Consider the following 24130-nt stretch of genomic DNA (forward strand, 5'->3'; position numbering starts at 1 on the left):
ACACTATCCAACCACTAATTCTACAACTTTTAACAGTATTTCTCTAAACATTCTAAACACCTAATTCACACATGACTGCATCCCTACATTCAGCTACCTTCCTTCCATACTCTTCCCTGCATTTTCTTCCAATTCATCTTCTCACTTGCCAACACATTTACCTCTCCACTCTTCATTACACAATACTGCCATTTCTCAGTGATCCTCATCCCCACAAGAAATGCAAAATGGTCTTTCTCCAAAGAATCCTCTTACAACTCTAGCATCTAGTACAGCCTTACCTAATCTTTCACTGACTGCCACATAGTCAATCAAAGCCTTTTGCTCTTCTCTTCCATTATTCCTCATCCATGTATATCTGTGGATCTTGTGCACAAATATCCAATAAATAACAAACTTCCATTCTCATTTACTCTAGGTACTCCCCACATAACAACTATCTCACCAATTTCATCACATCCCACTTTTACATCAGACTCACATTACCCAATATGACCACATTTCTCTCATTCTCAAAACTGTTTATACACTCATTCTAATTTCTCCAGAAAAGCTTCATTTCATCTTTACCTCATACTTCACAATCCCAAACTTTTCTTTCATCCACAAATTCTTGATCCATTCCATCCATGCTCTGTAACACTCCCAGATATCTAAAACACTTCACTTCCTTCAATTTCATCCATTCGAACTCACATCCCAACTAACTTGTCCCTCAACCTTGCTGTACCTAATAACCTTGCTTTTATTCACATTCACTCTCAACTTTCTCTTTTCATGCACTCTTCCAAACTCAGTCACCAACTTCTGCAGTTTCTCACCTGAATCCTCCATCAGTGCTGCATCATCAGCAAACTACAACCGACTTACTTTCCAGGCTCTCTCATCCCTACAGATTACATACTTGCCCCTCCCTCCAAAGCTCTTGCATTTACTTCCTTCATAGCCCCATCCATAAACAAGCTGAACAACCATGTTAACATCACACACCCCTGCCGCAGACCAACATTCACTTAGAATCATTCACCCCAGGAACTCTTCTGATTTGTAAATCTGTTTGTGCTGATACATAATTGTGATAATAGAACATTAAAAATATCCAGAGCAGCAAAAGGACCTATCTATTCATTCTAATGCATTATGACTAATATTTCTACTGAATCTCTTCTCAAGTGTGACAATATCAGCTGTAAAGAAGAATTCTGGACCATCATATAATATACAAAACAATTACAGTAACAACAGAAAAATATGTTATGATCCACCTCAAGCTGATTGCTACACTCACTACTGATATGTCATTGGCTGGTGGGAATGTTCTAGCTCATACTTCATGGTTAATTTACACTATTTATATGATGCAGCAAGGCTTACAACTGAAAAGTATAGCAGATTACCAACACATTTTCATTTCCCTTTTTGTATGGTTTGCATGACCAATCTGCTCATCACATTCATACAACTTCTATGGTCTTCCTTAGAATAAAAACAATAAATGTATCTGAACTTATTTCATCGTGATGTCATGTCATCAGGTTGTAAAATTAATTTAGACCTAAAACTGAGATAATTCTTCATTGACACAACAACCCTAGTTTTGAGAAGTACATTTGTCATATATTCTGCAGGCAGAAAAGACAATATTTTCACAACTACAGGTCAATTCATACCACTTGATACATAGGCATTAATATGCATGAAAGATAAATATCACCTGCACTTACAAAACACAAGCAATGATGACCTATATCTTTTTCTTATATAAGCAAAGTTGACGGTGTAGTAGTTCAACATATCATAAGTAAAGCAATGCTATTCAATATACAAACACGGCTTCCTAAATTCTTGAGTGTTAACCAAATACCATAAAGAAAACTGCTGTATTTTTAATCTTCCAGAAACTGAAGGCATTTAAAATTAAATCTGCCATTATAAAGGATGTTCAGTACACCAGTTCTTAATTACATTGTGTAAGAACTGATGCTCAGTCTTTTTCTATTTGAGCACAAATATCCTACCACCATAAGGTTGTCATGAACAAAATTTTCTAAAAATAAAATATATTTTCTCACAAGGATACAAAATCAACTACTATGAAACTGTTAACAAATTCATATACAACTGATATAATGAGATTTTAAATTTCACAAGACTAACCAGAAACTAATATAAAAATTTTTACGAAACTCTCACATACAATGGTCTTTCAAACAACTGATATATCAGTCCGGACAAATAACAATACACAAAAGTTGGCCTACATTTAAAAATACTAGCAAAATGTAACTAAACTTGAACTTAAGATAAAATGTTATCAAGAAGAAGTTTCTGCTTAACCTGGGAATAAACATGATCTTGTATTATGCATGAAACAAATAATGTTTATACTTCCATAATTTTCAAGCAAACACTTTATAAAGCTCAGTAGACATGTATGTTTCAAAGATGTAAATGAACTCATAGCACAAAAAGTTGTTTTTCTACTGCTTCTGCCATCTTCACTATGGCTAAGACTGGGAAACATGATATAAGATTCAGAAAAGACTAATACGTACTGCAGTGTTAGTATCAACTGGTGACTGAATTTTGTTATGGTTACGTATAGGAAAAGGTTTTGTCCAACAGTAATCAATGCAGGAACAAAAAATCTATCTTTACGCTAGAAGAAAGTTCCTACCGCTGTAACATTATATAACTGTCTGACAGTACAGAAATAGTAACTAATAAGTGACATGCACTCCACAATTTACAAACCTACTGAGTATTAAGCTACTACCAAAAGTTTTTATGAGCAACGTAGTTATGTTAAATAAGAAAAATACAGCTATTTCAATAAGTTTTGTGAGGCCTCCTCAGATCAGATGTGTGGTGTGGTGTGTTGTAAGTGCATCTGTTGTGTAAAGAGTAGCATAAACAAACATATATCTATCAATATTTTTGCAATTATTTCTGAATAAAAAAATGAAGGCCCTCTTTCCCAAAAAATCAAATATATTGAACTTCTAAAGTCCTTATCAATAAAACCTACTCATCTATCTATATTCAATACTCCACTCTCCTTTGGAATAAAATTCACGGGGTAAAATACTGTAATGTTGCAATAATCTTAGCAACCCTTTCTCTCTAAACATATCATGTAGACTTTTCCCAAATTCAAAACAAGGTGGCAGATGCAGATTCTTCTCAAACATTTAAGCTACCCACAATCTCCACACTGGCCAGAACAGAATATCTAATATCAATACTTGAAACATCTGTTGAAGAATTCTGCATATTGGCTGGGCTATGAAAACAAGTGAAGCAATCACCATATACATGATCATATCAAGAAATAAGGATACACAAGATGGATTAGGAGAGCCACAGTAAGTATGCATAAAGGATAAACAGAAGCTATGAAGCAAGAAAGGATAAAGAGAAGAAATAAGAGAAACTATTAAAATCTATGAAAATGAAAAAGGCAATCTCTGATGGTCAGTGGGTACACTGTGAATGCAACCAAAGGAAAGAGCTGTCAGTGAGAGAAAGAGAAATTCTCCCAACATGGTAAATCCATGGGACAACCCAGACCAACCAATCTACCACCCACAAGAAGCTACATAAAATGCAGTTATTATTTGCCTACGCCAACCTCAGTCAATGTCCTATAAAAATTTGAACAGAACAAATACAATAATGACAGTATCAAACAGATTCCATTAGAGTAAACTTTAATGAAGTCCAATCACCGTGCATTATATTTTCAGCCTTCCTCAGCAACACCTAAGGAATTGAGACTCGATGCTAGAGAGCTGCCAAGAGTTGATGAAATGTCCTGGTACGAAAAATGGTTGAAGGTCTGTAATGAGAATAAAATATATGAGAGAAGAATAATCACCCTTACTCTTTACATCCCTCTCTTCCCTTTTTCACCTTTCTCTTCCCTTTCCCTTCCCTTAACCTTTAAGTGCCCCTTTATCCTTGTGCCTCTCTCCTCCTCCCTCATTATCTCCCTCCCTGCATCCCATCTCTCTCTACTATTATACCACATTAAATTGCTTTAACCAGAATTTCCCCGTTTTCCTTAACTTTTATTCCTTATGATTCCCTAACCCTCCTTCCTCTAGGCTACCTTTCCATCCTATCTCATACATCCTTCACCTTTCTTCCTCTTTTATCAAACAATATCTTTTACCATCTGCCCCATCCTTCCTCTGCCCTCTTTCCCTCTGTTAACCGTTTAATCTTAAAACTACTTCTCCGACCCTTCTTCTCTCCTTCCTTTCATCTTTATTACTATGTAACCCTGGGACCCATGAGAATTGAGTGGATAAGGGTGGAAGAAGACTCTTAAGACAATGACAGCACCTTATTCATACATTTCAGTTCATCTTCCACGAAGATAGTTCACTGAACCAAAACATACGAATAAAGTGCTCTAGTTTTCTCAAGTGTCTTCTTCCACTCTCATCCAGCCCTTGGACCCATTTCAAGAAGCTATAGCAGTTTCAAGGCTGCATTTCATTTAAGTGCAGGATATAGTGGGCCCGAATGGGGTGAGAAGGTCCTCAATGACACTGTGTCCTCTTTTGTCTGCTGACAATGTACAGTCTTGTCAAAGGTGACTTCCTTTTTGCATTATAACCACTTGCAGGTAGAGTCCACTAACACCCTCTCCCTCCTTTCATTAGCCCAAACAACATTATGTTAAAAATTCTTTGACATTACAAATAACCCAAAAAATAAATCCCCATGTATGGAACTGTACCCTGTCACACAGTGACACTCACCATGTATTCTGACTCTTCATCGATAACATTAAGGTGCTCCACTTGATCAGGTGGAGTCAGCTGCACAGATTCTCCTGTGAATTCTCTATCGAAGTAACGGGTGTCAGTCTCACTGGTCACCTGGGGCTTGAATGGTGGAGTCAACTGGAAAGAAATTTGATGTACTATGAAGGTAATTTGAAGTGTTAATTCTTCAAGTAAAAATTGAGAAAAAAGAAAAAAAGTATTACTCCAACATGAGGAAAAAGACATTAAAGGTTTCATAGATGCCATATACAAATCCATCCGTTTCTCTACATATTTTTCAAACACATTCTTTAAAGCAAACACCTAATCCATACATTCTCTATCACTTCTGAAACCACACTGTTCCTCCCCAATCTGATGCTCTGTACACATCTTCACCCCCTCAATCACTATCCTCCCATATAACTTACCGGGTACACTTAACTAACTTCAACCTCAGTAGTTTGAACACCCACCTTTCTCCCCCTTGCCTTTACACAATGGCACTCTCCATGCATTTTACCAATTCTCAGGCATATCTCCATGATTTATACATACATCTAAAATCCTAACTAACCAATCAACAACACAGTCACCCACTGTCTTAATAAATTCAACTGCAATACCATCCACTCCTACAAACTGCCACATTTAATCTTACTTAAGGCTTTCATCACCTCTTATCTCTTCACCAATCCACTCTTAAAGACCCTCTCACTTCACAAGGCAACCCCGACCCAAACACACTACATCTGCCACCTTATCATCAAACACATTCAACAGTTCTTCAAAATACTCGCTCCATCACCTCCTCACTTCATCACTACCTGTTTTTACTTCCCTTTTGCTCCATTCACTGATATTCCCATATGTTACCTTGTTTTGCACACATTATTAACATCCATCCAAAACATCTTATTCTCCCTGAAGTTTACTGATATCCACACACCCCTACTCTCATTTTCCCTCTTTTTCAATCACTGCACCTTCCTACTGACCTCCTGCCACTTTCTTTTGCATATTTTCTCTTACATATCCCCTAAGTATTTGCACTCCCTCTCCTTCCCTGCAGGTACCATCCAAATGTCTTTCTTTTCTCTTTCATTAGCAACTTTACTACTTCATCTCACCACTCACTATCCTTTCTGATCTACCTACCTCCCAACTTTCGCATGCCACATGCTTCTCTTGCACATGCCAGCAATGCTTCCTTAAATACCTCCCATTCCTTATCCACTCCCCTTGCTTAATTTACTCTTACCTTTTGCCATTCTACATTCAATCTAAACTGGTACTCCTTCACACTAGTCTCTTTTCTAAGCTCAATTACTTTCACCACTCTCTTCTTACAGATGTCACCATGGCTGTTTAATTTGTTTATGGACTGGGTAGTGAGGGATGTAAATTTAAAAAGTTTTGAAGACAGGGGCAAGTATGCAGTCAGCAGGGGGTTAGGGGGCCTGGGAAACGAGTCAGTTGGCGTTTGCTAATAGCACACCACTGGTGGCAGATTCGAGTGAGAAACTACATAAACTGGTGTATGAGTATGGGAGTGTATATGGAAGGAGGAAAGTGAGAGTAATGTACATAAAAAGCAAGCATATACAGTTCAGCAGGGCAGAGGGACAAATATTTTGGGGTGTGAGTTTGAACAGAGAAAATAAGAGGGAAGAGTTTTTTGATATCTGGTAGAGGAAATGGCAGCAAATGGAACTTTGGAAGTGGAACCGAGTCACAAGGTGGGTGAGAGAGAAAAGGTTCTGGGAACACCAAAGAAAGTGTGGAAAAAGAAACTGTTATGTGGAGGGGCAATAATGAGTATGTCTGAGGGTACAGTAGTCCCAACAATCCTGTATGAATGCATGGCATAGGATGTAGATGATGATATATAGAAGAGGGTGAAAGTGTTGGAAATGAAATGAGTGAGGGCAATATGTGGTGTGACATGGCTTTGCCATGTAAATAATAAAATGGTGAGTGAGAGTGTGGTAATAAAAAAAAAAGGTGTGGTTGAAAAATTTGAAGAGGGTGTAATGAAACTGCTTAGACATATGGAAAGAATTAGAGAGGAGAGGTTGACAAAGAGGATATATGTGGCAGAAGCAGCAGGAACAAGGCGAAGCAAGAGACTAAACTGGAGATGGAAGGATGAAGTGATCTGGACCTTGAACACACAAGAAGATGGAAAATGTGCATGATACAGACTGAATTGGAATGATGTCAATGGATTGAAACAGGGTGCAAGAAGAAGACAGGGGGAAACCATGGAAAGGTCTTTGGACCCTGGTTGTAGAAAGAGATCTGTGGTTTCTGTGCATCATGCATGACTACTGTTATTATCACTCATATGACGTCTCCAGTATGGCTTACTTGTACATCAACATCTATATTCTGTTCCTTAAATATCAAGTTAACTTCCTCCTCTTCAGCAACACATCATATTTTCTGTCTAGTATTGTTTGTCACATTTCTCACCCTCTATACATATAACCTCCCTTAATTTCTCTCCAGTGATTCAGTCATCTCCCTTCTTCCTCCATTTCATTCTCCAGACTGTTTATCTATAGTCCCAGGCTGCCGTGGGTTGTTACAGATGTTTCCCTCCCTGACCAAACCCCAATAAGTATAGGATTTTCTCTCCATATGATCTTTTCACATTTATTTTTTTATAAGAGTGGTTGCAGCAACCATGCTGAAAACATATAACTCCCTCTGCAGAAATTTTACAAAATAATGGCAGCAGCCATGCTGAAAACAAAAAACTACCTACAGAAATTATGGGGTTAAATGTTCTTGTTAGAAATGTCATAAGTGGAAATATGGCTGCAGTTGATTATCAAGTTCACAAAATATAAGTTCTCAGTAACAATGCTGAGAGAGAGAGAGAGAGAGAGAGAGAGAGAGAGAGAGAGAGAGAGAGAGAGAGAGAGAGAGAGAGAGAGAGAGACTTTTATCAATTTAGTAAAAATAAATTACTTCCAAAACTGCATACAAAGAAAAATATTACTTTCTCACAATACCTTTAATAAACATGACCTTCCACTAACTGCCCATTGCAAAAACTGGTGCAAAAACAAAAAAATGTAGCCTCTTACCTTTTTCTCTTCTAGCAGTTTCCAATTGATGGTAACATAGAATGGATGACTCTGTACTTCTCTGGCATCACCTGGGCCACCTCCCAAGCGCTTGTTTGGGTCCTTATGTAGCAGACTTCTAAGCAAGTCTCGAGCCTCTTGAGAAATTGTCCGTGGAAACCGTACCTGAACAAGAGAAAAAATACATAAAGACATGAGTTGGCTTGAAAATGTTTGTAACTGTTTTAACTACAAAGTTTCACACATCAAGTTCCAGGTTTCACATGAAGCTCTCTGTGTGTCGGAGCATCTGCATGTTTGCACAGTTGTAACTACAGTGATGTATGGTTATGTGTAAAACATCAAGACATATATTCAATTAACTTTTTGCACCTGAAGATAAGTAGGAACCTGAAGAACTAACGTGCACCAAATATTTTCATACGATAAATCAGCAGTGAAGAACATGTTAATCAAACTGTAAATCATTAAAAACATAAGGTACTTACATCCTCACACACTATGAGCTGGAAGAGCTTATCATGATCTCTGTCATAGAAGGGTAGGCGGCCTACCATCATCTCATATAAACATACTCCATAGCCCCACCAATCAACACCTCGACCATAGTCATTTTCTTCCAGTACCTGTAAAATTCAAAATGTATATGATTCACAATGACCACTAAAATCAGTAGTTTAGGTGTATAAAAACATACTTTACCTGGTAACAATCATCATCTAGCAACTTAATATCTCCTTGGAAGCAAAGAGCTCGAAATATTGCCAGAACATGAAAAAAAATTGTAGGAGTAACGGAAATAAGCTCAAGCACATGAGCAGAAAAAAGCTCCTTCGGAAGCAAAAGGATCTGAAAGCAGCCAAAGATCATGCTCTTGAGCTAGCTAAAGCACAGCAACTGAGTATCAGCCTCTTAACACCCCTAATTTAAGTATCAGTGTGCTAGAGTTTCCTAAACTTGCTGTGTTCACAGAAACTGAAAAGATAAAAATATTTACTGATTACATCACAAGTCAAGCTTAAAGTTTAATCTGTATGATCATGCTAAAATGATACATATCCAGATCCGATTTTGAGTGCAAATTTGCAAAGGTTCTCACACATACTAATAAATCTGAGAAAACAATAGGTCAAGAATCAACACATTAGGGTCTAACTGCAAGAAGACAAGACCATCACAGCTTGGTGCCAACATGATCATTTTCAAGTTGGTAAATGAAAGCAAGAGCTCTTGATATCAAACATGGTGTCACTGACCCATTCACCAGGAATAAATTTTCCACATGAGTCTTCTCAGCAAAATTCAGAATGCTGCAAAATTGAATATGGAAAAGTGTTAAACATATTCTTCAGTTTAAGAGTACTCTAACAAGGATACAATCCAAGCACCAGAAATTAGCATCTCTATCCCAGAAAAGCCATCGACATTATCAACATCATGGGCAACTAAAGAATACATCATCCATGGTAAAACGTATGGTGCATCCACTGCAAGAAGGATAATCATACCACTGAGAAGACCAACTATCCAAAGATCAATCAGACAAGCCATGCAACTACAGTGAAAACTAGCGATGGTAATGATTCTTTATCAACTGATATGTCTAAGGACGTGACCTGACAGTGATCAACTAGCCTTTATCCACTCAAATCAATACTGTATGGCATCAGTTTGCAATCTTATAACAGAGCCAAAACATACACAGAGGCATACTACCAAAGTTATATTCAATAGTAGCTCTACAGTGTGTCACTGCTTGGCATCTAGTGAAATCATAGCAATGCACCAGAAAAACCATTAATTTAATGATGACATTATTCCACCACTAACTTCCCTGAAACTCAAGTAATCAGCGACCCGTCATTCATACTGCAAGACTATTCAGCCTGTACAAAACTTCAGTGTTGGATGTACAGTATTTCTTGAGTTAATAACCCCCACAATTCCTAATTCTAACAAGGATATCCAGTCATCATAAGCATCTTTGCACTCAAGCAGAAAAAGGGGACAGATACACAAAGAGGCCTTGTCAAGAATGCTTATGGCATACAGAACCTAATTCCAGATGATACCCTAGAAAATGTTCATTAGTATACTATTACTAATATCTTTGTCAAAATTAAGAACTGTTAAAATAATGAAATCAAGCTTTAATTTACTGAACCACCAATTTTGAAATGGAACACGAACAGCCATGAAGCATTGCATGGTATATAAAAATATATAAACCACAGGCAGGCATCATTTCTCTAGCCCACCATGGAAAGAATAATTTGACATAAGTGCCAATCCTGTGACATATGTCAATGGACCACAAACAAAGGTAGAATTCAGCAGGCCCTCTTTTTAAGCATGTCATCAGTTGATTTAGTATGGTCTAATAATAGTACAGCCATAGACAGATCCAAATATATCTTGACAAGGGTATATTTTGCAAAAAGATGGCTGGAAGCAGTGCCATCCAAAAATATTGATTCCATCACAACAGTAGAAACACTCTTCCATGTGGAGTGTGGGCATCCCTACATATATCCCCTACCAGTACCTGAGGAACAAAGCTCTTCTTATCCCCCCCACCAGTACCTGAGAAACACGGCTCTTTGTTACCCCATTAGAATAAGAGGAACAAGGCTACTCGCCTCTCCAACCAGCACCTGAGAAACAAAAACAATGCTCCTCGCTTTACATGCAAGTACCTTAGGAACAAGGCTCCTTGCCTTCCCCACCAGTATCTTGGAAACAGGGCTCTGTTTCCCCTACCAGTACCTGAGTAACAAGACTCCTTACCTCCCCAACCAGATCCTGAGGAACATGGCCTCTTGCCTTCACCCACAAAAGCCTGAGGAACAATATCCTCACCTCCCCTATAAGTACCTGAAGAACAAGGCTCCTTGCCTCTCCCCCACCAGCACCTGAGAAACAAAGCTCTTCATCTTTCCCACCAGTACCTGAGGAACAAGGCTCCTCACCTCCTCCACCAGCATGCAAGAAAAAATGCTCCTCACTTTCCCAGTCAGTATATGAAGAACACAGTTCTTTCCCTCCCTACCTGTATTTGAAGATCAAGGCTCCAACCTTCTTCAACCAGTATCTGAAGAACAATGCTCCTTGCTTCCCCAACCATTATCTGAGGAACAAGGCTCCTCACTCCCACCCTTTCAGTATCTGAGGAACAGGGCTCTTCATCTCCTTCCTCCAGTATCAATGAACAAAGCTCCTCACCTCCTCCACCAGCACCTGAGGAACAGAGCTCCTTGTTTCCCCCAACAGTACCTGAGGAACAAGACTCCTTGTTCCCCCACCAGTTACTGAGAAACAGGTCTCCTTGCCTCCTCCACCAGTACCTGAGGAACAAGGCTCCTCCCATACTCTGCCTGAACCTGAGGAACAAGGCTCCACACCTCCCCCACCAATACCTCACAAACAAGGCTCCTCATTTTTCCCTTTAAGGAGCAGATGCTACTCTCAGTAATGCCATAATGGCAAGCAAATGCTGAAGCACTAAACCCATGTCCAAGATCTTTATCCTGAACAAGCTCACATGTAGTAGAAGCTTGCTGAACTCCATGACACAGAAGTATCTGGTTCAAGTGGGCAGGTGTGTAGAAATATATGAGTGATAAAAGATGTGTCCTTAATCTTTGAATGCTAGCAGAGTGCTGACATGGTGGGCAGCATGGCACAGGCAGCATCGACACCTTACAGGATGCATTCAGCTGGGCTTGCATTATATTGCAACAGCTCATATCATAGAGAATGACGGGGAATAATCTAGGTGCCCATGCTATATGAAGGTAGGTCATATCATGCTTTAACGAAACAATACTTTAATAACACCTCTCACAGTTAACTTACGAAGGCCATATATTTGTGAATAATTGTTGCCAGATTAGAGGCACTCTCTCTTTCTGCTTTAAACACACAAGCAAGCCACCACACACACAAACATACAAAACACTCCATTTTCAATGAACACCAAGAGTTAAGTCATGAGCTAAAATAAATAATTTTATAGTTAAGTGGCCTTAAAGAAATGTGATTAACACTTACCAACATAATCAATACTTTGTCACACTCTCTTTCCTCAACCTGTTGGGAATGCTGTCTGCAAGATTCTTACATAGTTCTGGGGAAAAACTGCCCCATAGCTGCTTAACTGCTGCCTCATGCTTTACTACAGATGTGTCTATATCACATAGTCATTGCTTCACAATGGATCACAGGTGTTCTGGGATTAGGTTTCCTGGCCAGTCCTTGAAATAATTCACTTCACTATCTCATCCACTGTGTAACACATTCAATAGTATGGCAAGAAGCCCCATCCTGCATAAATATTTTTGCCTTTGCCTTTTCAAATGAATAAGGTAAATGATCATTAAGTAAATTTAAGTACACTACCTGTTTTCCCTTTCACATTCTTGAAGATCACAATTCTCCAACTATGGCTGAAACAACCCCAAACCATAACAGAAGTAGGGTTTTCTACAGTCTCCTCTGTGTTCTGTGGGATGACCTGTTCACCCTTCCTCTGGTGTTTCCAGTCAGATTAAATGTGGACAAATCACTCCACGACACAGTTCTCCATGCCTGATGGTCTCACAAACTGTAATGCTTGCAAAATTTCACTCATTTATAAAGTGAATGGCATTTAGAGATTTATGTTGGGCACAAAAACTACAAAATCCCAAGTCCTTATGAAGTAATTTTTGAAGGCTCCTTAGCAAGACATGTATTAGCAAGTTAAGAGTTCTTCTGCCTGATTTCACTTGCTGTCAGGAATGGCCAGGCCTTAACTAGTCTCACAATCATTTTGCAAGTCAAGACTTGGGAAGAGGAGCTGGTAAAACAGACTCCCCTAATTCCTTAACTACTTCACCAACCCTTGGACACCTTGCCATCAGAAAAATATTTGCTCAGCAATACATTTCAAATTATGCTCTGCTTTGAATAAAGCAGTTTTCCCTTCTCCTGGGCATAATAAGATAGCACAAGAGGTAAGTAATAGCATACAAATAATGAGAAAAAACACAACATGCTGAGACAAACAAAATAAACACTAGCCTCACGGTTGCTGGACAAGAACTGATGGTTATGACACATTTCACAATGTTGCTAAACATATGATTAGCGCTGTCACTACGCGACAACATGTTACACTCGCCTAGGTCTCTAAAAGAGACATGAAATGATTTTTGCAATAATTTAAGTTGAAGGCCCTCTTACAACTTAACTTTTGGCTCAGACTATCCATAATCACATTCATAAATATACATAAATATATATGGAATATATAAAACTTATGCTACAAATTTATTATATTACTACAGATAGACCTCTTAACATGGCTACATATGAAAGATTTTAATGTAACGTGAAAAATATTTTCCTAATACATACAACACATAAAAGTCAGGTACACATTGGTCAGTCACCTGGATTCGCTTCCTATATCATTAAAATGATACTTGTTATCAGCAAGAGAATAAAAAGAACTCGCCAGTACACCACCTCCAAACTTGCAACAGATTGTCCAACACATGGAATAAGTTGCTGGGTATGATAGAGAGCAGGCAAGGAAGAAGCAGATGTGCTGTTGAGCGTGATAGTGGTGATCAACTACACTACAAGCTCCAACAAACTCTTGAATGTTTATTGAATTTAGTTTCATACTGTATCTATAGCAACAATATTGGGCCATTCTTTCATCTGTTTCCTTGCGCTACCTTGCTAACGCGGGAGGCAGCGACAAAGTATAATAAATAAAATAATAAATCAACATCTTCATATATAAAATACCAAAATAACATCCGCAGAGCTATTACAGAAACCAAAGGAAGCCATCCTATAGCACTTACTGGTGTAAGAAATGATGGTCAAGAACATACTTCTAAGATCTTACCATGTTACCATGACCCCCTTTTAAAATTTTTTTCGCTTAACAAAAAACTCATCCTGACCATTATAAGGGGTCTTTATGTACTTTGAATATGATTTCATGAAATTAATACTGCCCACATATCTCCTGCATGTCATAGAAGGCAACAAATAGGGGCAGAAGTGGAAAGCCAGAAATCCTACCCTCCTGTACTTCTTTCCAAAAGGAGGAACACAAGAAAGGGCCAAATGAGAGCACTTTTCCCTCTTAGGATCAATCATCTGTTCTGAATGCTACACTGCTCAACCATTAAATAGCAAACAAACATGAAACAGAGAATTATTTGTAAACTGACAGTTTCAGCACTGATTATAAATTACGTCAATAATCACTTATAAACTGGTAGTTTCAAATAAAAGAAAATAGTGATAATTTTACCACAGCATCTTCAGGTATAAATATGCAACATTACTCACAAAGTCAAATACAAAACAAAAATATTTTTCCATCTTCAAACAAACTGATTTTAGTTCAAAAAATCAGCAAATTCAGTAAACTGTACCAGGGTGATATTCAATACAGCAAGGGGTTATGCACAAACTAACAATGCACTTTCTACACATAAAATAAATCCATCTCTAGTTTGGCCTTAAAGTAGTTTGCACACACCTGATACTGTCATGGTCACTGAACATTTGCTGTGGGAGGAAAGCTCTCAAGGGAATGTCTTTCTCACAAACGAGTGAGATGCATACCAACACAGCATCAAGCCATTGCACTGTTACCTTTTGGAGCAAATCTAATAAGCAGCTGGTGAATGAGTACTCTAATATAAGCAAGTAAAAGTGATCTTTTGTTAGTCTTTACTAAATACACATGGTATGCATTCAAAAAATGACATATCAATCAAATGAAAAAAGTTTTATGTTCCACCATGTAGCTTAGCTTTAAGCATTCAATGGACCTATTTATGTTCAACCCTATTTATGTTCAACCATGTAGTTTACCTTTAAGCATTCAATGGACCTAATAAGAACATTTCATTTATCAACAACTTGCATTTTCTGATTACAGATACTCCCTGACTTATGTAAAGGTTACATTCCCAATAATGGTGCACATGTTGAAATTTCCACAAGTCACAAACTTCATCCACAATTCCATCACCCAGAATAGTTGATCCTCCACTTTCTGGGTGCTAGTATATTTTCTCAGGTACCAAATCTGAGGGTGCCTGTTTTCTATTGCAATTGCACATCGCACTTTATCATACTTGCCTAACCACCTACAACACTTACATTTCCCAAAGCTCCAGACTGCAACACCAGCGCACTAAAATCATCACCACACTAAGCAACAGAATTATGGGAAAGAAATTACAGCTAACTAAACAAAGTGAAAAAGAAATCACTGAACTAAAAAAAATCCATTTACCTTAATCCTAGTAATACTCAGATTCTGTAAAGGTAGTATTTTTGTGGTGGATGACTGAACTTAATTGCTAGATAAGAAGGATAGAGAGGTATCACATCATTGGGGTCATCATCAGTGGTTGTGGGTTGCAATGGCAGGTCTGGAGCATAGGAGGTGGAAGGTTTTTTGAGAGGGTTTTCGAAAGAATACTGCATATTAATTTCTATGTCTCATATATAGCACCAACTTGCTCCTTGGTTATGAAACTTGATTTTAAAGGTGTCAAACTTTTATGTGTTTCTTAGTCAACTCACTAAGTTCACTATTGAGGTAGCCAGCCCAAGATCATGAGACATTGAAGAAAATGTTTGCCCTTCTGTGTACTTCTTTAAACTTTTCATCTCTAATCACTTTAGATTTGCAATGAAGTCCTCCATCCTCATCATCATTTTGCCATTTTCTAATTGCACAAGTGCTTATGTATGAAGCGTGCCTTGGGGAAGACACTGCCTGCCTAATGAATCCCTCAACTGTCTTCCTCTGCACATACTAATCATTGTTTCCATAATTAACACAAATTTTTCCATGTCTCGAAATATATTGTATCGAGTTACTGGAGAATCTTTATAAAGTCAGATTTCCGTACCTGAATTCTTCCATAAATCATGCAGTGTCACAATATGCGCTCAAATGAAAAATGCACTGGAATATCTATTCCAGCCATAGTGTACTGCAGAAAGTGTTTTGGGATGTATACATCCCATCCAAAATGAAAGGGTTCATTCTGGCGTGTACACTCTAGATCCTTTAACAAACAAGAAAAAAATTGTAAAGATTGTACAGAGTAGACTTAGATTTGCAGGGTTAACACAGCAACCTGATATACTCCACTATCTGATGAAGTATCTTATGTGGGAATCTCTCCTTGGGTGACCACATTCCCTGGTCTAGAAAGCAGTGTGTGAAATGTGTTAAACTAAGAAAAGATTTCCAATCACTTTACTTCTAACAGGGAAAAATGTAATCAAAGGAAAAGTTACCATGCTGCAGGAAAAGGGGAGAACATATAAGGTCACAAACCTTACACTATTCATGATTATATTAGCAATAAAACAATCTATTGCATAATATACTATCTCTCCCACAATCTTCCATCATAACTAATGTCAATGTATGCTAATTGGTGTGAGGTTTCCTTAACTATTTAACATAAAAGTTACATTTGGTCTTAACATGCTAAACTAGTGTGTTGCAAATGAAAAATACAGAATGAAACCTAGAACAGCAATAAATGTTTACACAAAGGTCACAAGTTCTAGAGACTCCCCATTTCTGACACATACTTTCTTTGTCAAACTCCTTATTCATCCTCTCCATATGTCAAAACCATTTCAATAGACCCTCTTCAACTCTCTTGACTATATTCTTTATTACCCTCTCTTACCATTTCATTTCATATTTAGTCAACCCTCCATATAACAGATATTGTTCTCAAACATCAAATTTCCAACACAATCACCCACCTTCACACTTCCCTAAGACAGTCAGAACAACCATGCCATCACAAATACACATCTTTAATCTCTCTCTCCATGCATTCCTCAATCTGCCTAGGAACTTCCTCCCTCACCAATCCTATGGTTTAAAAGTACTTTCCCTTACCTCTGGAGCTAAATATTCCGGAGTGCCACAGAAGGTTCGAGTGGTTGAGCCATAAGATATGTCTTCTTTGCAAAGCCCAAAATCTGCTATTTTAATGTGACCATCAGCATCCAGCAGTAAGTTTTCTAACTGTAACACAAAAAGAATTAGAATACTTCCTCTTAAAATGTTACTAGAATTAGAGAAGCGCTTATAAAAAAATGGAAAAAAATTATGCAAAGGCACATTTATATAAGTCATGTCTTAACTAAATCTCAAAAGGTAATTTCAACCAAAAAACTTTCATCACTACTACATTTACAGATAGTAAGCCCATGCAACAGCTTCTGGCTTTAAGCATTAATATGTACAGGCTTGCACACAGATATAATTTGCTCATTATACAACACAGGACACATTTCATGAGAAGGTTATGGGGATATATCCTAGGGTTTCCCATCCAGGGTCTCTTGCAGCTCTATGGCTACTCTCAATAGCTGAGGCAGGATGGAATCCATTGAAGTGATAAATTCTTTGGTGAACCCATATTCACAACAAATGGCAATGACACAGCCTACTAAAAGTTACTCTTCAGTCGCAGTGTAACACCAAATAGGCAAAGTCTGGCAACACTCATATAGAGGTACACTTGTGAAAACACAAAAATGAATATACAGTATTCTTAGTGGTGGGATAGCATACTAGTGTTCCTTAATACACTGGTTTTTGAAACTCATATTAATGCTGAAAGCCATTCCCACCCAGCAGAACAAAAGAACACGTATAATTCGGATTCCAAAATAGGTAGTAGTTGGCAGGCAGCCAATGATCAGGGAGGTATGTTACCAGTACTACTACCCACCTAGGTATTGGGAGGGTCAGTGACAGCTGCATTGTGAGCCAGCACTTCAGTAGTGTTAAGCAGCACTCCTTTGAACCAGCTAGCTGTCTTTTCTTTCTGCATCACCCACATATGGACTGATGGCATTCTGTCCGTAACATATGATCCCTCACTGTCACACATAACACTTGAAAACATTTAACTCACAACCACATTCTTCCTAACTTTAGATTCTTCAACAGTGAGTGCTATGCGCTAGCCCTGCCTTTTGGCAAAATGGTAGGAGCAATAGACAAATGTAGTTGGTAGGAATATCACACAGGAGCATCAGCTAGAAACATTAGACAGAAGTTGTAGGCATGAACATAAGCTGGGAGCAATAGGCAGTAGTAGTAATGTGGAACACTGGTAGACACATTAGATAACAGAAGTGGGTGGAAACATTACGTAAGAGCCTCTGAAAACAGTGCTCTCGTTGCCCTTTGCCAGTGACCTGTTAAGGGTAAGGCATTAAAGGCTAAGAAGCAGCACTGGAGTTCACCAGTTATGGAGACTCATTTGCCATAACCACTCCCTTAAGGGAGTACCCATGGGGGAACAGGCATCAGAGAGGTGTATAGATAGTATACACCAAAAAAAAAATCTTAACTAAATACCTTTTTATTCGATATTCTACTGATGTGGCATCATAATTCTTGAGAAAATTTCCTGTTTTCAAGTGTAAACTTCGATCAAGACACTGCTATCTTTTAATAGAGCATACACCACCAGTGTTTCTACATATAACACAGAAAAACTAACTTGCATCTATTCTGCATAAAGATAATCTAATGATCAACACAAATGGAGAAATGCACATGGTTAATATTATCTTGTAAACTGTAAATGCCAAAGACAAATTAGAAAATGTATTTAAGTACCTCTGCGATTAATAAACCATATGTGAAATTCAGTTATGGTTCACTTGCATGAAACCAATATACTTTGGTGATATAGTAATCCAATCAGTTTCTCATATCATGAATTATGAACATATATGTTTTTAATATATTTTGTACAATACAGTTAACAGAAGAAAGAAATTTGTCTATTCATATACTCAGTCCTCCATTATTAATGCTACCTCGCGAATGTGGGAAATGGCAAATATGTATGAAAAAAAATTTGATAGATGCATAACCCAGCCCATACATGGGTTTCCAAGTTTTTAACTATTCCGGGAAAAAATAGAGACTCCTCCTCAGTCTACCCCCTCTTCTCTTGATTCTTCAACTTATGATGCATGGATCTCCTCTGTCAGTCTCTCTTCACTCATCCTCTCCATATTCCCAGACCTTTTCAGTGCACTATGGTCAATGCCCTTCATCAAACTGCAATTACAATCACACCTCTATCTGACACAATCACTTCCTTCACAACCAACATACCAAACACTACTTGCCGTCCTCAGGCATATCATTTCCAGTACATCCATCCTCTATCTGTTCTTAAAATTCATGGCCCACAACTCATATCCATATAACACTGTCAGGAACATTATACCTTCAAGTATACCCATCTAGGATAGGTATAAAGACGTTAACCCATACTTCCACACATTCCTTAAGGCACCCAGGATCTTAAACCCCTCTTCCATGCTGTGACATTCAGCCCCCATGGTTCCATCCAATACCAAGTCCACTCCAAGGTACCTAGCACACTCCATTTTCTACAAGTATCCTGTCTCATCTCCCTGCAGTACCTCTGCAGTACCTCATTACCTTATTTTCAGTCATATTTACCTCTATCTCCCTTTCCACACTTTCCCAACAATGTCTGCATATTCTGAGGTTTCTGAAGTCTGCCACAAATGCTAAGTCATCTGCATGAAGCATCAAATTCACCTTCCATGCCTCCTAACCACCAGCATACTGAAGATCTATTCCTTACTCTAAGACCCATGCACTTACTTCCTTTAACACATCATCCATGAAATAAATAGCCTTTTAAGTATGGACTAAGTCGGGAAAATTGTCATGTCAAGAGGGGCAAAATTTGAAAACCTGATATGTTAAAAGCATGAGTCCTTTAACATACTGACCGTGGGTACTTAGGTATTGCAGGCACTGTCAGTGAAGCACTTTAAACAATGAAAGAAAAAATTCTTGAATTTCTTGGTTTTAATACTTGAAAGTTATTTCTAGAGAAACAAACAATCAATGAAAATACAGATACATATATACATTTTTTTTCTATTATACCTAGTCGCTGTCTCCTGCATCAGTGAGGTAGCCCAAGGAAACAGATGAAAGAATGGCCCAACCCACCCACATACATGTGTATATACACAAATGCCCACATACGCACATATACATACCTATACAATTCAACATATACATACACACACATATACATATATACACTTGTACATATCTAAACTTCCTGGCTTCATCCATTCCTGTCGCTACCCTGCAACACATGAAATATCATCCCCCTGTGAGGTATAGCTAGGAAAAGACAAAAAAGGCCACATTCATTCACACTCAGTCTCTAGCTGTCATGTGTAATGCACCGAAACCACAGCTCCCTTTCCACATTCAGGCCCCACAAAACTTTCCATGGCTTACCCAAGACGCTTCACATGCTCTGGTTCAATACATTGACAGCAAGTCTACCCCAGTACACCACATCGTTCCAATTCACTCTATTCCTTGCATGCCTTTCACCCTCCTGCATGTTCAGGCCCTGATTGCTCAAAATCTTTTTCACTCCATCCTTCCACCTCCAATTTGGTCACCCACCTCCGACACATATATCCTCTTTGTCAATCTTTCCTCACTCATTCTCTCCATGTGACCAAACCATTTCAACACATCCTCTTCTGCTCTCTCAACCACACTCTTTTTATTACCACATGTCTCTCTTACTTACTCGATCAAACCACCTCGCACCACACATTGTCCTCAAACATTTCATTTCCCACACATCCACCCTCCTCTGCACAACCCTATCTATAGCCCATACCTCGCAACCATATAACATTGTTGGAGCCACTATTCCTTCAAACGTACCCATTTTTGTTCTCTGAGATAACATTATTGCCTTCCACACATTCTTCAATGCTCCCAGAACCTTTGCAACCCTCCTCCACCCTGTGACTCGCTTCCACTTCCATGGTTCCATCCACTACTAAATCCACTCCCTGATATCTAAGACACTTCACTTCCTCCGGCTTTTCTCTATTCAAACCTACTTAATTAACTTGTCCCTCAACCCTACTGAACCTAATAACCTTGCTCTTATTCACATTTACTCTCAGCTTTCTTCTTTCACACACTTTACCAAACTCAGTCACCAACTTCTGCAGTTTCTCACCAGAATCAGCCACCGGTGATGTATCATCAGCGAACAACAACTGACTCACTTCCCAAGCCCTCTCATCCACAACAGACTGCATACTTGCCCCTCTCTCCAAAACTCTTGTATTCACCTCCCTAACAACCCCATCCATAAACAAATTAAACAACCATGGAGACATTAAACACCCGTGCTGCAAACCAACATTCATTGGGAACCAATCACTTTCCTCTCTTCCTACTCATACACATGCCTTACATCCGTGGTAAAAACTTTTCACTGCATCCAGCAACTTATATCTATTCAATTATGTTGTATCATATATCACATATTATATATAATACTTAGTCACTGTCTCCTGCGTTAGTGAGGTAGTGCAAGGAAACAGATGAAAGAATGGCCCAACCCACCCACATAAACATGTATATACATAAACGAGCACACACGCACATATACGTACCTACACATCATCATATACATACATATACATACAAAGACATAAACATATATACGCATGTACACATCCACACTTGCTGCCTTCATCCACTCCTGTCGCCACCCTGCCACACATGAAATGGCACCCCTTCCCCCCACGTGTGCGAGGTAGCGCTTGGAAAAGGAAACAAAAGCCACATTCGTTCACACTGTCTCTCTCTATATAGCAATATAGTAAAACTGTATCTACATAGCAGTCAGCTTCCAAAATGAATAGATATCACCACTATAATTTACAAGCCATACAATGTAAACCCTCCTTACACAAGAGTAACACACATTTTGCAATGCAAATGTCATAATTTTCCTTCTTCTGGTGATACATGTTTTACTATTTACTTAATTATACATTTATCTACATCAATTCAATAGCATCCTTTCATACTGTAAATCCACATACAATGAACATACAGGAACATCACATTGTATGTAGTTTCTTTAACAAATGATGTACACAAAATTATCAAAAACTTTACCAACATTATGTGTGGTGAGCTTGCCAAATGAATAAACATTCAGGCTGTGAACAAGCAAGACAAGTTGTATCCTTCTTTAAGGCAACTGTATACGCATTTCTCTATGTAATCAATCATGTGAAAAATTTCCACTTTCCAATGATGTATGTTCCACTATCTTTATACATATACAGTTTCTTTTGTTCATACTTGTTCACCATTTCCCACATGAATTAGCACCAGGAACAGACAAAGAAATGGCTTCATTCACTTACATCCACTCTCTAGCTGTCATAATGGACAGAAACGCTATCCACACCAAGCTCCACAGGCCTATCTGTAGTTTCCTCCAACTGATTTACAATGTCCTGGTTCAGCCCATTAACTGCACATTGCCCCTGTAAACAATAATGTTCCATTTCATTGTATCCCTTCCATACCTCACATCATCCAGCATTTTCATGCACTGAAAACTTGAAGTAACTTTCACTCCTTCCACCTCCTTGGTTCCCTCTTTCCCTTGCTCCCTCTACTTCTGGCTTATATACCTTCTTGGTTATTCCCCTGCACCCTCTACTTCTGACATATATACCCTATTAGTTATTCTATCTTCACTGAGTTTGGTAAAGTGTGTGAAAGAAGAAAGTTAAGAGTAAATGTGAATAAGAGCAAGGTTATTAGGTACAGTAGGGTTGAGGGTCAAGTCAATTGGGAGGTAAGTTTGAATGGAGAAAAACTGGAGGAAGTAAAGTGTTTTAGATATCTGGGAGTGGATCTGGCAGCGGATGGAACCATGGAAGCGGAAGTGGATCATAGGGTGGGGGAGGGGGCGAAAATTCTGGAAGCCTCGAAGAATGTGTGGAAGTCGAGAACATTATCTAGGAAAGCAAAAATGGGTATGTTTGAAGGAATAGTGGTTCCAACAATGTTGTATGGTTGCGAGGCGTGGGCTATGGATAGAGTTGTGCGCAGGAGGATGGATGTGCTGGAAATGAGATGTTTGAGGACAATGTGTGGTGTGAGGTGGTTTGATCGAGTAAGTAACGTAAGGGTAAGAGAGATGTGTGGAAATAAAAAGAGCGTGGTTGAGAGAGCAGAAGAGGGTGTTTTGAAATGGTTTGGGCACATGGAGAGAATGAGTGAGGAAAGATTGACCAAGAGGATATATATGTCGGAGGTGGAGGGAACGAGGAGAAGTGGGAGACCAAATTGGAGGTGGAAAGATGGAGTGAAAAAGATTTTGTGTGATCGGGGCCTGAACATGCAGGAGGGTGAAAGGAGGGCAAGGAATAGAGTGAATTGGATCGATGTGGTATACCGGGGTTGACGTGCTGTCAGTGGATTGAATCAGGGCATGTGAAGTGTCTGGGGTAAACCATGGAAAGCTGTGTAGGTATGTATATTTGCGTGTGTGGACGTATGTATATACATGTGTATGGGGGTGGGTTGGGCCATTTCTTTCGTCTGTTTCCTTGCGCTACCTCGCAAACGCGGGAGACAGTGACAAAGAAAAAAAAAAAAAAAAAAAAAAAATCTTCACTTATCCTATTCATATGTCCAAAACATTTCAGCACATCCTCTTCAACTCTCATACATACTCCTCATACTACCACACCTCTATCTTACATTATTATTTCTTGTTCAATCAACCCACCTTACACCAAAAATTGTCAACAAGCATTTCAATTACAATACATTCACTCTCTTCAATACACTGTCATCTAGAGCTCATACCTAGCATCCATACAACACCAACAGGAAAACTATACCATCAACCATACCTATCTTAGTCTTCACAGAGAGTGACATCTCTTTTCACACATTCCACAAAGAGCCCAGGACTTACAACTCCTCACACACTGTATGGCTCACTTCCATTCCTGTGGTTCCAATTGCTGCAATGTTCATTCCCACATATGTATAATACTCCATTTCCTCCATATTCTCTCCATTTAAACTCACAGTACCAAATAACCTGTCTCTTTCCATTACTAAACCTCATAACCTTGCTTTTGATCACACTGACTCTCAATTCTTCTTCTTCACAGGCTCTGCAGTAAATTTTCCATCATGGCCCTCAACATCTCCCAAGCATTTGCTTGGGTGTGGAATTAGTGTCTGCTTTCTTTCTTTCTTTTTTTTTTTTTGCCTTTTTGCTCCCCATTGTTCCCTAATGCATAACCTCTTCTATAGCTGGTCCACTG

At 38.7% G+C, this 24130-nt stretch overlaps 1 protein-coding gene across 2 annotated transcripts in view; it reads right to left on the reverse strand.

The window, feature by feature from the left end:
* Positions 1-1677: 1677 nt before the first annotated feature.
* Positions 1678-24130, reverse strand: part of Akt (Akt kinase) — a 60132-nt gene continuing 37679 nt past the window's right edge. Inside the window, exons 9-13 of one of the 2 annotated variants that reach the window (XM_071673141.1) lie at positions 16821-16949; positions 8359-8496; positions 7871-8035; positions 4770-4913; positions 1678-3838 (exon numbers count right to left, since the gene is read on the reverse strand). In XM_071673141.1, coding sequence (XP_071529242.1) covers positions 3743-3838; positions 4770-4913; positions 7871-8035; positions 8359-8496; positions 16821-16949 — 672 coding nt within the window. In that variant the 3' untranslated portion in view covers positions 1678-3742. The remainder of the gene's footprint in view (positions 3839-4769; positions 4914-7870; positions 8036-8358; positions 8497-16820; positions 16950-24130) is intronic. The other variant, XM_071673142.1, reaches the window with a different exon arrangement.

The sequence above is a fragment of the Panulirus ornatus genome, chromosome 18, assembly GCF_036320965.1.
Source record: "Panulirus ornatus isolate Po-2019 chromosome 18, ASM3632096v1, whole genome shotgun sequence".
NCBI lineage: Eukaryota > Metazoa > Arthropoda > Malacostraca > Decapoda > Palinuridae > Panulirus > Panulirus ornatus.